Genomic DNA, 15,745 nt, shown 5'->3' with positions numbered 1-15,745 from the left:
ATCAATAAATTCTGACTCGGGGTTTCCACTGGATACGCCTCCGCTGCCCCACGGCTCCGATTTGGTTTTGCTCCGCTGTCCACTGTCCGGTAATCCCCACCGGTTGCATTTTGAGTGCGCCACGGTGCAGTCCGAATGACGTCACAAGACCGAGGAGTTCTCGCGACATTTACATAGTTGCGCGAGAACGCAGTTAAAGATAGCGTTTTAAAGTTTTTTTGGGGTTTTTTTTAATAGTGAATTAAAATTACATATATAATAATAAAGTGCAGCAATATTCACAAACAAGTACAGATACAGATGGGCATTTATGTGGTTAATAGAGCCAGGGAAATAGATTGAATGACATTAATAATTAGAAAAAAGATAAATAAAGAGAGATAGGAGAGGAAACATGAATCAATAAAGATAAATAAATAATGATAAAGGGGTTTCAGACATATGTGCAGTATATATTACATTATCTAGTTTCACAGCTTTTTTGTTTGTTACATGTTTTAAGGTTTTCAAATATAGTTTAGCTTTTGTTGTCCTAGCCCCATTTTTTAGCTGCAGCCAACAGAGAAGAGATAATATGATGAAATATGATCTGAAGTGTTTTATTTTGAAAAGTAACCAGATGTTTTAATGTTTAGTACGTGCTTAACTTCCTGTTTCACTGCATTTGCTTTGTGCTGAATTGCTGCATGCTCCGGCATCCACCAGAAGTACAAGTCCTGCGTGTCTTTGCCGGAGGACTACGGACTGTCGCAGCTGGAACGGAGCAGATACGCAGCGCACCGGACCCCGTGGAAACAAACAAACACTAAAGCTCCAGTGGCGGAGACGTAACGCAGTGGACCCGCATCCTGTGGAAATTGGGGGTGAATTTCTTCAGTGACACAGATATCGTAATGTATGGATGAGATTTCCCACGTACATATCGACTATCGCAGTATCGTGATAATATAGTTATTGTGGGCATAAAATATCGTGATGTATCGTATTGCCAGGTACCTGGCTATACCCACCCCTAGTCACCATGTTATGGTCCCATAAATGTGAGATTATGAGATAACAATTTGATGGCAAAGTAAATATTTGACCAGAGAATCCATATGCTTCCAAACATTCAATCTAACACTCCATTTTTTCAGCTCATCAATAAACAGAGATTCATGGTTTCGAGAGGATTATTCCTAAATGAAAACTGCAATACTGTATATTCCTGTGTTGTTTTGTAAATAATACTACTGGCTTCCTACATCTTTCCAACAAAACTGCTTGAGGAATGTTCCAAACTGAGTCGGAAGACTGATACACCTCCACAGTCTGAATTATTTATGTAATCCATCATGTTGCGACTGGGCTTCCACAAGCAGTTTCTCTAGGAGGAAAAAAACCAAACAAGCACTCATGAAAGCGCTGACGTGTCAACTTTAACTGGGCACTGACTCATCCTGAGCAGACAGCGTTTGGTCCTGGTTCACTCAGCCAGCGTTGAGCATCCCTCGCCTGTTTGGATGCAGATGACTTGATGGATGAGTGATAATGCTGTTGGCTGGACGGCCATGACGTAGGAGATGGCACTGGTACCTTTAATCCCCAAACATAGACCAGGGGAGGATGTTTAGCTTGGTTCAGCGGCCAAGCACGGACACAAATATTGACACACTAAGGCGAGCATGCTAGTCCTAAAATAAGACTTGGAGAACCGAAAAGGTGACTGAAGTGAAACTAAAGCGTCCACTATTATTTATTCAACAAACTTAATAAAGTCATTCATCCTTTCAACTACAAAACCTGTTTCCTGTAAAGAATACATTTTCGGCTGGGATGCAAAAAGGCCTTGATTGAGGGGCAGTTTGGCCATTAACTGCAATAATTATATGGTGTTTGTAGGGCTTTTCTTTTCTTTTGTAGTTCTTTTGTGTCTGCGCTCTGTGAGAGGTCATTGTAGTGATTTCTCGGGTGGAGAATTCCGTCAGAGAAGTGCTCGAGAGTGGATCAAAATTGACGTTGTTGCGTCACTACCAGCCCTTGATGAATGTAAGAGGCGCCGATTGTTCCTTCCTGAGAAGCGGGTTTTTAACACTTGAAGCTGCCTCACAAGGACTATAGATGACTAAACCTCTAGGACTATTAATTAGACAGAGCACCAAATAGCCTCTTTGCCTCATGGTACCATAATCATTCATGGGCTCCTCTGTAAATGGTCGCATTTACTGGTTCAATAAACGGGAAGAGATTAAAATTCTGATGTCGCTGGTTATGATTTACAGTCTGCATAAACAGGACTGAATCATAACATAAAACATGAAACATTGTATTGCACTAGAAATATGGACTTAGTTACATTTGAAGCCACACGGATTCATGCGTCACGCAGCAGCAGCTGTGATCACTCAGCTGCTGCTGCGCGATTAATTAAAACTCGCAGACTTCTGTCCACGTTGGTCACAGTGATTTAACAGTTTTCATACTATGTCCAGTCACAGTTTGATCCGCTACAGAGTGAAACAAGCTGTCATATGCAGATGAGGATGGACCACAAACTGTTCCCACACATATTTTAATGAGGCTCAGCTCAGGTTGCTTTAAACTATTTATATTTAAACTGTGTATTATGGAAGCCAATAGTTCTGTTTCACTGCAAACATCCCTCTGTATTAAAGCAAGACGCTCTGCGGCCGGATTATTTCCTCATATCTCCAACATCTCAGTCACGCTTTACAGCGATGATGATGATGATAATGTTGAAGGAGAGAGATGTTAACTGTGACTCAGTCACACTGCAATAATCTGATCAATGATCTGATCAAATCAACCTGTTATATTGTTTATCAATGAAGGCATTTCAAATTAAAAGTGAACTTTATCATTTTCACGGATTTCAATGACATTTACAAGTGTTGGAAACTCCATGTTCCGTGATTTCTAGACAGCCCAAAAAAATGACATCACCACCTCCTTTCCTTCAGCCCGCCTTCATTCACACATACGTGCTTTTTGGCATGTCAGTAGCCTGGACCGGAGAATACGTGTAGGAGAGAAGTGCGTAACTGCAGGCGCGCAAAAAAGCGATTAAGTCCAGACGGGAGAATAGGTGATTTTCACTCGTCCTTATATTGTTCAACCATTTTCAGCTTCCAATATCTCCGGAACTACATCACATAGGAAACTGAAATTTGGTATAATAATAGAGCTCCTCATACTCTCTCATAATATACAATAAGATCTGCTATACATCATATCTGGTGGACATGCCAGCCCCTCAAATTTAAACATGTTTGGGCCTTCAGTAATCAACTTTATTTGATGTACATAGACTGTTCAAATCACTAATGATTAGTCAGATATATGCATTGGTTCTTGGGTGACAGTCTCTTGAAATCAAAAAAAATACTTTCTTTTACTATTTTTATTGGACCATAACTGCAGGTGGGAAGGTAATAAAATCATCTGATCTCTGCTTTATTTTATAGTATAAAGGTTACTCCTTTTTGGGATATAAAACTATATTTTTCTTAATGGAACTTCTTCCACCACTCACAAATATTGAAAATCCTTTACATGAGCTCATTGTAGTTTGCCTCTGTGTCTCAATCATTTGTTGTTTATTAGTGTATTATTATTATGTCTATTCTGGGTACTTTAGTTTTCCATACCATCAACATATGACTGTTAGGGACTTGAACAAGGTTGACACGGTTAAAGCAACTCAGGTCAAACTACAATAGTAATTATACCTACCTTGAAAACAGGAGCAAAATGATTATTTTTACTACTTGTAACAGCTGTTGTCCCCATTAATTGCCTCGTGAAGAATTGCCCACTGACCCACAAGTTGAAAGGTCATTAACTTCAAACTAATAAATCTTTGTAACCTCCACCCAACATGTATATTGATGTAAAAATTCACATACATCAGTGCTGACACTTCTTCCAACATCAGTCCCTCGTATTGCAACTACGCTTGTTTTTTCCCGTCTCTCCTTTCATGCATATAATGTGTCATTATTCCATGTCATGCTTCTTCCAACCAATATGCACGGAAGTGCCTCACATACCGGTTGCTCGCGGTCCGTAACTATTCCCCACACTGATTGACAACCATTCATCACTCCTCTCATTGACAAGGCTTCCATTACATTGTGAGTCTGTGTCGCTCCCCATCTCCTTCTCAGTCTAATGGCTTCCGCAGGACGCCAATAATGTATTGGCCAAGAAGGCTGTCAATGTGCAGCAACACACCACCTCCGGTCGTTATCGCGCAACCTGATTCTTTGTTTGTTGCGATTTCCGACAGAGCTGTATGTAAGCATTTCTATAAAGACAGAGATTGATTGTGGAAATTATTAAATCCAAACCGATTTGTTTTTGAAGATATGATACGGACACATTTTTAATCACGAATGCCGATAATCTCTTCAACTTGATGTTGTGTACAACCTCACAATGAAATTCACTGTCATTACTTTATAAAAATAAGCAGCAACTCTTAAATAAATAATGGATTACTTTATAACGTAAACATCAGAAGCATCATTTGTATTTAAAATCTGCATCACTCACTTGCAGAAGGTGTTTCAGCATGAACTGGAGGTGTGGAAGGGACAAAGGAGGGGAAGAAAAACGATCTAATGGATCGTTCAGTGTGGAGAGGCGAGCGCTGCGTGGGTAGATTCTCACAGCTGCCCACACTGCTGTGGATCTTAAGGTTCAAGGGCTTGGTCTTCTTCTTGGCTCTGGGTTAAAAGAACAAGAAAAGGAAACACAGAGGATAAGGATTTGAATAAATAGAGCAATATATATATATACCCTGGATATTTGATCTGCTCTTACTTAAAGAGCGAAAAGGTATAAGACATAAGAGAAATATAGAATTAACAGATTATGGAAACCTTAATCTGATTCTGCTTGTCTCGTGAGAACCAAGTTGGCTTTAAATTCAAGAACCGTATATGTGTATGTTCATTAAAACTTTGCTTAGTCAGAGGGATACAACCGATTGTTACCTCATGACGCTGATAAGATTCTTACTTGTACGTGACCTTCAAAAAATTCAAAACTCAAATCTCTTTTTAATAAGTAGTTCTCCTTGGCAACTTACTCACAAAGATATCCTACCGATATTGATAATAACGTAAACATGGCAGGTGAAGGGCACATGCACATAGTGAACAAAGAGAAGACGTTTTGTGCAGGAACATTGATAGTTGATGCAAGGTTTCAGCCTTTAGATACAGAGATGTAAGATGTAATACATGTAAAGGAAAGTTAATCCATCCTTTGAATGTCAGTAAGGGTAAATATGTGTGAATGGGATAATGCAGACTGTAAGGCAAGGCAGATTTATTTGTATAGCGCATTTCATACACAAGGCAACTCAATGTGCTTTACATGATAACACATTCAATGGTTTAAAATCAATAAGAACATTTAAAATCATCAGTAAAATCAATTCAAATCATCAACAAACACATTACATCAACAACATGACCAAAAATCTCTCTCTCAATCATATGCAGTAGAGAAAAAAAGTGCCTTTAACTGTACAATGTTATGAATGGTTACTACTGTACATGCTACTGTGACAGTTTATCTAGAAACTCTAGTCCTTGTTGATCTAATTTCTACTGAATCTCAGCTGTGACATACAGTATGTCAAATCAATATGGACGACAAAACAAACATCTACAACTTTATCACCGATGTTGACGGTGTCTTCAAAACAGTGAGGTTAACCAAAAAATAACAATTGTCATTCTCTTGTTACTGTGGTTGTTTTTTCTTATTTTTTTATCTTGACTTGGGGTTAGTTTGATCCTAACCCAACTCTTGAGATTTTAGTCTAAATATTTCAGTTTGGAGAATATTTTGTGGTAAAAAAAAATGTAAGAGTGACTACCTACTCTATGAGTAGAAATGCTGCTATTGCCGTCAATTTTTGCTATTGGCTGAGATGGAGGTTGATGACATTTTGGTCACCCCACCCCTTCCATAAAAACTAGCAACTGTTGAATGACTGATGGGGGTTATTCATATAGAGTGGCTGGACATGTCTTAACTGCTCTGGAAGCCCCGCCCATAATCAGGGTATTTCTTGAATTTCCAGGCTAGACGCGCATCAGCCAAAACCTCAGGGTTTAGTTACTTTTGAACTTCTGTTACTGTACATGTTCTGTTATGGTGCGTTTCCATTGGCGGCATCGGCTCTACACGGCTCCGCACACCTCGTTTTCAGGACCCAATATTGTTTTTCCTGAGTGTTCCCATTGAGCACCAACGTGACACGCGAAACTGCCAGACTCCATGGATTGCACTTTTCTTGCTGCCATCCTCACAAGATCGCCAATGGTGGCCAAATACTTCGTCTCTGTGCATGAGTGGATGACTACGCTGTAATGATTCTCAGACCGTGTCTACTTTGTGCCTACGTCACATTTTCAGACCTGATCTGTTTTTTTTGGAAGCTCAACAAAAAAGGTACTAAAGAAGGCAGCACCAAGTACCACGGAGAAGGTACTTTTTCCCAGTGGAAACGGGCAAAAAGAGAGTAGAGCTGAGCAGAGTAGAGCCGATAATGCCAGTGGAAACGCGGCATAAGTTTCTTGTTCTTAGTTTGTTATGTCTGTTAGGAATGGACTTCTGCTTGAGTCTTCACACCCTGTCCTGTTAGTATGTGTGAGTAGTTTGTCCCTTTTCTACAAAGATGTTCCCGGTCACATAATTCCCTTTACTTTTAAGGGGTGGTTGAACACTCAGCAAGAGCTGCTGCATTGTCATTGATCTACCAGTTGGTAATTGAGTTATTTTGGTTTTATGGTTTTTGTTCGCTGGAGTTCTTTTCTGCTCTTTTTGGGTTTGAATTTTGGGTAACACTTTACTTAAAGTTTTATACATAAGGCTGACTTTACGCTGTCTTTATTATGACATGACACCTGTCATTAGCATAAGGTGTCATCAAGGCTGTCATTAAGGGTTGTTCGTAACCCTAATACTTAACCCTAACACCTAACCCCACTAAATCCCTCTACCTAAGCCAAAAATGCCAACATAGCTCCAAAGGTGTCATAATCCAGCAAAAGGTGTCATAATTTAGCGAACAACACTGAATGACAGTTTTCATGTCACTTTACTCATGTTAATGACAGATAATAGTAATGTCAGCCTTACGTTTGAAACTTCATGTAAAGTGTTACCGAATTTTGTTTTTCAATGGACTGTTTTTCCTGCCCCATCTCTGCAACTAACTCCTCAATACTAAACGCCTCCCTGACAAACAATGATTCTGTCCTTGAAGTATTTCTAAACTTAGCCATACATTTTTCCTTGTCGTTCTTTTCATTCATCATTGCCATCTTTATTGCCTTTGGAACAGTGATTGATGCACAATTTCCTGTAGCATTTCCACTAAATGATACATGAGCAATGGTCATAGGAGATGACAAACTATACAATATGGCTTTACGTTATCCTAATTGCCTTAAACTTCCTTGTATTCAATATGCGTAGAATTGATGATTATAATGCTTTTGAACTTCTGTAACCCCCTCTCCTTCTGCAATCAAACAGCACAGAGTAAGATTGATAAAAAATGATTATCACCATGTTTTAAATTACAGTGTAGTTTCAACCATGTAATAGATCACTCCCCCGACTGTGGCATATACTGCCTTCAGTCCATCTGAAACAAACTACCAATCAAAGGAATTGTCTTTTTTTTGGTATATTAATAGAAAATATCTTCAGTGAGTTAGAAACAAAACTTTTCCTTTTTTTTACCAGTTTTTGTTTGAACTAATTTTTAAAGTCACAATATTCTGGCTCTTCTCCTTTAAGTAAGATCATGGCAACACAAGCTCCGCCCACTGTGGACAACTCGCTCAAATGTGACCAAACTTGTGTCAAACTATTGTTAAAATCCTGCTGCCACCCCAACAGGACCCCAAACTCCTTGTAGCTCATTTCATCACTGCAGTTTTTTTAGGACAGCATGAGGTGACTTTGTGAGGATAATGAGGAAAAATAAGCGTGCCCTCCGATGTCCTTCATTAGACAAATAATCCACACATTGTTAATCAGCTCGCGGTAAATTATGAATTAGGACAATCAGTGAAACTGATCTTATCTGGGAGGCCCTCCACCTCAAATTCCTCTTACTTTGGATCATTTCAGTGATTCACTTCTCAATCATTTTTGAGTCATACAGGGATACATTTTCCTCATTATTTGATAATACGGATGGAGTTAACCCTAACCCATATACAGCATACAAAAAGTACATACAATAAAACTATTAATTATTGATTATGACCAGAGAGAGCAATGCTAGAGGGAATTAAATAGTAAGAAGAATTCATAGAAAGAAGAGCTTGGTAAGGTAATAGATTACCATAATATGTAACATGAGGTTAGTCTCCACATTGTGCAGTGAGTACATGGCAACACATTCCATTAATAATCTATTACCTAGACCTGTGTGAATAGAAGGTGGCAGAAAACATTACTTCTTTTGTCATGGATCATCAGATCCCTTAAATGAATCTTAACGAGACAGGTTTGTCCAACAGTACATGTATGTGAATTCTGTATTTCTGTAAACTCGTTTTTATCTACCACTGATGCCAGTGTGTCCCCAAAAGTGCTGCCAAAGTCACATTTCTGGTGTTTTTATGGAGTAAAAGTTGTGCCAAAACAATGGCGAGTGTTGATAATTTGGCATCCCACGGAAACACCCGAATACTGACGAAATCGAAGTGACCGCATATCACGAGGGACACCATAAACAAAGAAGAACAAAATTGACTTTAAGTGAATTACTTATTAGTCCTTATCTTGCGAAGAAAATAAAAAAATCCAAGAATATAGTAAAAAAAAAGCAAAAAAAACTTATTTTTTTCTACAGGACTCCAAATCCCACAATGCAATGAGAAAACTTTCAAAGTTCAAGTCACTTGACTATTTGTGAACAAATCTCTCTCTTATCTGTTTCAGGTGTCTTGAAGCTGGACCTACGGTGGCTGGGAAGTGTCAGGTGAATGCATTTACAAATGCAAAAAGGTCACAACACAAATGCAAGTGCATTCCGGTGCATTCACCTGACACTTCACGGCCACCGGGTTTCCGCAACGGAAGTGTTTCCGACGGACCGGTATTACAGACGGACACGTACAGTATCTGGCGGATGTTTTTAACCCACCAGAACAGAGAAGAACAAGAAGAAGACATCGAGACACGTATGAAAGTAAGTGAAAGTTGATTAGGATACTCTTATATTTTTCATATTAGGCTATCATATCATAATACCGGTCCGTCGGAAACACTTCCGTTGTGGCCATTTTGCATTCGTGTTGCGACCTTTTTGCATTTGTGTTCGTTTCTGTAAATGCATTCACCTGACACTTCCCAGCCACCGTATGGACCTGTTGACCTGCACAACTCAAAGAATCGGAATCGAGAATCGTTTAGAATAGGAATCGAAATTGAGAATCGGAATCAGAATCGTTAAAATCCAAACGATGCCCAACCCTAGACATCCTGAAGGCCTCAAAACCCAACCACAAAGATCCAGTCGCTCAAATGGGATCCACCCTTACCCGTGCTGTACAAAGCCAGCCCGGAGATGTGGGGAATGATGGTCCACCCACCATTATATAATTAAACATTTGGTATCCTACAAAACCTCACCAAATATACGGTCGATAATGATTCAAATGTGAATGCTCCAACTAATGTCACTTCCACAAGCACCAAACTGATACCAATGAAGAGGGCGATTTTGAATCAGCAAGTATTTGTCTTAAGGGAGGGATTCTGCTTAAACACAGTTTTGCATAACTACTTTGTAATCAGCACAGGTAGGAGTCATTGTTCTTGGCAAATGGAAATCATGAAAATGCACTGAAAATCTGCATCGGTAATCACCGAGGGGAAAGCTTTTCTCAAATGTTCAATATTGAGCATTAACCACAACAAAAGAAACTATTTAAGCATTCATACATTCCTGCAGCTCCCAATGGAGATGATATTCTCCATTTTTGCCGTTAAATGTATGCTGAGTGATTAGTACTGAATTATTGTGCTTGGACTAAAAACAGCGTTGGTTTTTCGCAAGTTTAATAATGTGTCTTTTTCTATTCTTTCTAAGCTGCTTTATGGACCGAAGAGATAATGAACAATATGATTTAAAGTATCTGTGTTAAAACTTCTCGATATGTAAGGTTTTTTTTACTTGGATGCTCCCCCCAGTTGAGACCTCTGGTTTTCTTTGTTTTCTGGAATAGCTGAAGCTGTGACAGACAGTAACCTGTAGTTTCACAGAGGTTAAAATGTCAGCTCAAACCAGGAGCTCAATTACCAACGACGTGCAGTGAAAATAAAATCCTTCCACGTACTTATGGCATGATATTCCCACTGCAGCACACTCGTGTCTGTTTAAGCAAACAAGCCTGTACTCATCGAACCACAAAGTGTGCGTTTACACACAATGTAAGTTTCTCCTTATCACCACCAGCCTAATGTTATAGTTGTAGCAACTGCTACAGGCATTAAGCTTTTGCCCTCCCACCTGCTTCACGCTATATTTCTCATGACCCGTTCACCAGCAGAACATTTATCCTGCCTCTAACTACTTTTGTTCCATAATGGTGTGAGGCCCAGGACAACCCAGAACAGATGTTTTTTTAACAGATGCTCATTCATCATCAGCATGTCGTAAATGTCTAACTTCTTCTGCGAGCAGGTTTTTACAGCTACTTTAACATCAATTTAACAACATACTCATATGCAGCCAAACATGTTCATACCCAACAGTAACAATCAGTGGATGAATGAGCAGATGAGGAATATTTGAAGTGGTTGATTTATGGCAAAATATGTTTGCTCGTCAACGGTCTTGTTGGTTTGATCGTTTTACCAAATGGGCTACTTGAAAGAATAACATTTTTGGGACAGAATTATGAGGAAAGTTACATGTTTTTGCTTTTTTCTTACTCTGTTGACCCTTCAGCTTTTTTCAGTAAAAGCATAAATTGAAGAAAGTTTACATTTGAAATTGCCACTTAAAAGTCTGTTTTGATCTCTTCTGTAAACACTCGGTTTATTGACATTTCGTACCTTGCATTGTGGGATGTTGGAGTTTCATAGACGGTAGCATAGAAGCAGCTTTACATCATTCTTACAATGATTTCTCCTGTTTGTTGTTTTCACAAACTGAAAGTTGCGGTAAAATAATGGCTGATGTTTATTTTGCGACAAAAAGATCCACAATCAAATTGATATGCACATTTGGAGCCATGTTTTACTACAGTGCCACCTATTGACATGGAGGGTGGTTCCTACCAGTTCCTACATATTGTAAAAACATTTTCGCATCCCGGACAAGCCCCCGAAAAACATGTTACGCCCCATACAGATCAAAGTCCACAAATTTATTGTTCAATCTACAATTTCTTCGAGCTAAAAACATATGCAAACCCGGTCTTCTAAGAAAAACAACTGTTGGCAACAGTTAGACTTGATTCTGAATTAAGATGTAAAACATATCACTTTTCCATTGATATATGGTTTAAATTATAGTCCTATCAGAGCATATTGTATATGCAATTAAAGCACATTAAAAGGGGTATTACCTGGAATATCTAATCACAGAGCCCATGTGTTGAATTTTCCTGGTTTAAAAACACAAACTCAAATTATTTATGTTAATTTAAAATTAAATATTATGAAAACAATAATTCACTGGAATAATGTGTAAAAACATGACAGCCCTAGATAAAGTACAGTTATCTCATAGAGTCCAGCAGGACCTGCAGGCGGTCTTTATTCAATTCAATTTAACTTTATTTATATAGTCGAAATTACAACAATAGTCATCTCGGAGCGCTATGAAAATATGAAATTCTTACGAACAACAGAAAATACCCAACAAATCCATGATATTTATGCCTTTAACAAGAGAATGATTGCACTGATATCTATGCATCTGCATAAAGTAGGAGGCTTTAGAAAGAAAGAGAACAGGTTTGGGTAATTCTGATGCCTTTCCTCTATGTTGGCCAAAGTTCAACATCTTCTGAATACAAAGTGGGGAAATTAATCTTTTTAGGTGTCCAACAATAAATGAAAAAAAAAAAAAAAACAAGATGCATAAACAGGATAAAACTCAGTAGACCTCAATGAAAGCACGCGCAGAAACAAAAGTGTAAGGCACGGGTAATGTGAGCATGAAGTAAAAATAAAAAATAGGGCATCTGCATTAATAACCAGACTGTACTGCTATATATGAAAAGTTCAGACTCCATTTCTGTCACTTTCTCCCAAAACTGCGTCACAAAATCTGACCCGTAAAACCAGCCTCACATTTCCCCTCCATCGTCTGCTTTGAGAATGCAGGTTATCACTTCCACATAGTTCTTATAAGCTGTTCCGATTAGGCCACGTGTTGCAATTTAATACTAATCTTCATCCATTCATCTTCCCGCAAACGTCCCTTTATCCTCTTTCCGAATCACTTATAGATGCTCAGTGACGTAGGCATCAAATGAGTGCCGGGAGAGGAGAGAGGATTCCCAGTGATGGTTTTGAAAAGGGTTCATTTGTGAATGCAGGCAAGCAGAAGAGGGGACTCTCAACTCTGCAGTGATTTAAGCATCTTTTTGGGTTGCGTGCCTCTGCTCAGCACATGAAAAGTTTAAAATAAAGATCTAAAATTAGAGATATGAGGATAGGAATATGAGAGAGACAGGACAAGGGAGGACAAACTTAGCAAATGTGGGAATGGTTGAGACGTCTTTTAGTCAAAACTAATACGTTATGTCACAATCTGAAGACGCAGTTGGAAGTTTATCATTCCCCCAAGACATCTTAGTCAACTTCTCAAAGTACACAAATGTAATCCTTTTATAAAGACATGACTTTATGTGGGCTGACTACAATTTAATGGCATAGCGAGGTTACAAGCAGGGTTAGAGTCAATTACATTTTTCAGTAACAATTACCTCTTCAGTTATTCATGTTCAAATAAAATTCAATTACGATTACAGTGGGCAGCATTTTTTCCAATTTCAAATAAATTACTTTTTTTTTATCCTCAGTCAATTACAATTATGTTCTTAATTACTAAAGTTCAATTATAATTAATCATAATTACTGAGGCTGAAATGAATAACCTCATAAAAGTAAACCTTCCTCTTGTGTTAGCTTTCTGTTAGCATCTCTTATGATAACTGGTCCAAAATCAGCTGTAAAATACACTAAAAACACATCTATCATCTAATTTATTTCCTATCTAATGTTTACCTTGTTTGGCTTCCTAATCAATACAAATATAGGTTTTAATATTTTTGGTGTGGGCGTCTGAGCCTTTTTTGTGTCAGTATATGATATTTAACAGATTTTAATAATTGGTAACTACATATGTGTAGAACTGTACATAGAACTGTATCATGGTTCCCAAGTTTTGTGTTAAATGATAATTGACAATTTTAATAGATTTGTCATGGCAATTACAATTACAAAGTCAATTATCTAAACTCAATTACAATTTAATTATGATTACAACAGCAACAGATTTTTGATTACAATTACAATTATAATTATGCCATCTATCTATAATGCAAGGAAGGTCTGTGTGTGTGTCCGTGGAGTGAATATCTCTCTGACGCAGTGTCTGATAGACCTGAAACTTTGTCAACAGCTTTCAAATACCCCGAGTGTGTGCATCCGTAATTTTGGAATAATTTGGTCATTTCAAAACCAATTTGAAATGACAAATCCACACTTTGGAACACCTGTCAAGCATTGTGTTAAAACACTGATGATGTCATCAACAGTGATGTCATCAGAGTTCCAATTACAGAATGTTCGAACTGATTATGTCATCAACAGTGACTTCATCATTATATTTCTATTCTATGCTAATGCTAAGCTACTGCAGTACAACGTTGTCTGTCTGTACATGATAACTTGAAAAATTATGAACGGATTTTGACTAAATTTTCAGGAAATGTTGATAATGGGTCAAGGAACAGCTGATTCAATTTTAGTGTTCTGGCTATCAAAAAAAAAAAAAAAAAATATATATATATATATATATATACCATTCATTTTCCCATCCACACGGTGGAACTCCTGTTAATGTCAATATGAATACATACCTCTGACGGGCACTGTACGAGTCAATTATAATTGCCCCCAACCCTGGTTACAAGCCAGTGATAGTACGACTCTACCATCTTATGTTCTTGGACCCCTTTTGTTTAGCCTTTATATGCTTCCTTTAGGTCAAATTCTACAGTTCCCGTATTCACAAAGCTTCTCAGAGTCCCTTCAGAGAGCTCCTAACTTAGCCTAAAAATTCATAGCAAAGGAATCTTAGCTAAAAAATGATTTAGATGTCTGAGAGCAACTCTGAGCAAAGACTTAACTTTCATCTTAGTGAGGAGGTGAAATTCACAGCTTAAAATGTTTGAACCTCATTCACATGCCGATTATTATATTGATTTATTTATTTTTGTTAACTGTCCACGTTGGTCATTTTACCGCTCCATGTATTTGATATTAATGATGGAGCAGACACAGCTGTCAGTGATTACTGTGATTGCTGGCTCTGCTAATCAATGCATCGTTCCCTCTCCTGTGTGGCACAAGTTATGAGTGTGAAGTGCTGTTACTTGCTGCAATCAAAGCAAGGATGGAAATTACAGCTCACAAGCAAGGGAGGGAACAAATCACGCAGCAATAGAAGGCTGCTATTACGTTACGCTGTGTGAGAAAAGTCAGAATCAGAATAATTCTATTGCCAGTTAGAGTTTAAAACGATACAACTTGGTGGATGGTGTGAAAAACTAAAACAAACCAGAAACACAATAATAATAAAAAATAATAAGAATAAGAATAATAAATATAAGCCGATAGTGTCTTACTAAATCACTATCATTAAACAAACAGAGAATATCTCACTGTCCTTTCTGTCTTTCTCTCTGTTTCTGTCTGTTTGTGACACTTTTAGGCTTCTTAAAAGTCCTCCTCACTACTCTTAACCGTTTTAAACCTTAGGAGCTCCCTTAGGGCCTATGATGCTTTGTGAATTACTTTTATCCTAACAAGGAAAAATTCTAAGATTTTTCTAAGAGTGACATCACGAAGAGATACTTTTAGCCTTAAGATGCTTTGTGAATATGGGCACAGACCTGTAAGGTTGACTATCAGAGCTACACACATGACAACTATATCTATCACTGAACCCAGATCACTATGGTCCCATTGAGGTGTTGTGTGACTGCTTAGAAAAGGTAAACTGTTGAATGAGTGAAAACTTCAACTAAATCAATGCAAGACGGAGGCCATAGTCTTTGGTAACAAGGAAAATATCAAGGACTGCTGTCAGCGAGTACTTTGAGTCTCCCTCTCTAAAAGCTAAAGACCAAGTCAAAAACCTCGGTGTTTTGAATAACTCAGGTCTGACATTCAGCAGTCAGATGAAATCTATCAAAAACAGCTTTCTATCACCTGAAGAACATCTCCAGAGTGAAAGGTTTAATGACTCAGAAAGATCAGGAGAAACTGGTTCATGCTTTTATCTCCAGCAGACTGGATTATTGTACTAGTCTTCATCAAACATCTACAGCTGGTTCAAAACGCTGCAGCTCGGGTTTTAACCAGAACAAAGAGGTCAGAGCACATTAGTCCGGTTTTAAAGTGTTTACACTGGCTCCCAGTCAGCCTCAGATTAGACTAAAGTTATGCTGCTGGTGTATAA

At 38.2% G+C, this 15,745-nt stretch overlaps 1 protein-coding gene across 8 annotated transcripts in view; it reads right to left on the bottom strand.

Moving 5' to 3' along the window:
* The window catches only part of ksr2 (kinase suppressor of ras 2), a 152,406-nt gene that overhangs the window by 70,448 nt on the left and 66,213 nt on the right, over positions 1–15,745 (bottom strand). For all 8 annotated transcript variants that reach the window (XM_028458470.1, XM_028458471.1, XM_028458475.1 and 5 more), the window contains one exon: positions 4,555–4,727. In XM_028458470.1, the coding sequence (XP_028314271.1) occupies positions 4,555–4,727 (173 nt within the window). The remainder of the gene's footprint in view (positions 1–4,554; positions 4,728–15,745) is intronic.

Source organism: Gouania willdenowi, chromosome 9 (assembly GCF_900634775.1).
Source record: "Gouania willdenowi chromosome 9, fGouWil2.1, whole genome shotgun sequence".
Taxonomy (NCBI): domain Eukaryota; kingdom Metazoa; phylum Chordata; class Actinopteri; order Blenniiformes; family Gobiesocidae; genus Gouania; species Gouania willdenowi.
The sequence above is the reverse complement of the archived record's forward strand: the minus strand, read 5'-3'. Positions and strand labels throughout refer to the sequence as shown.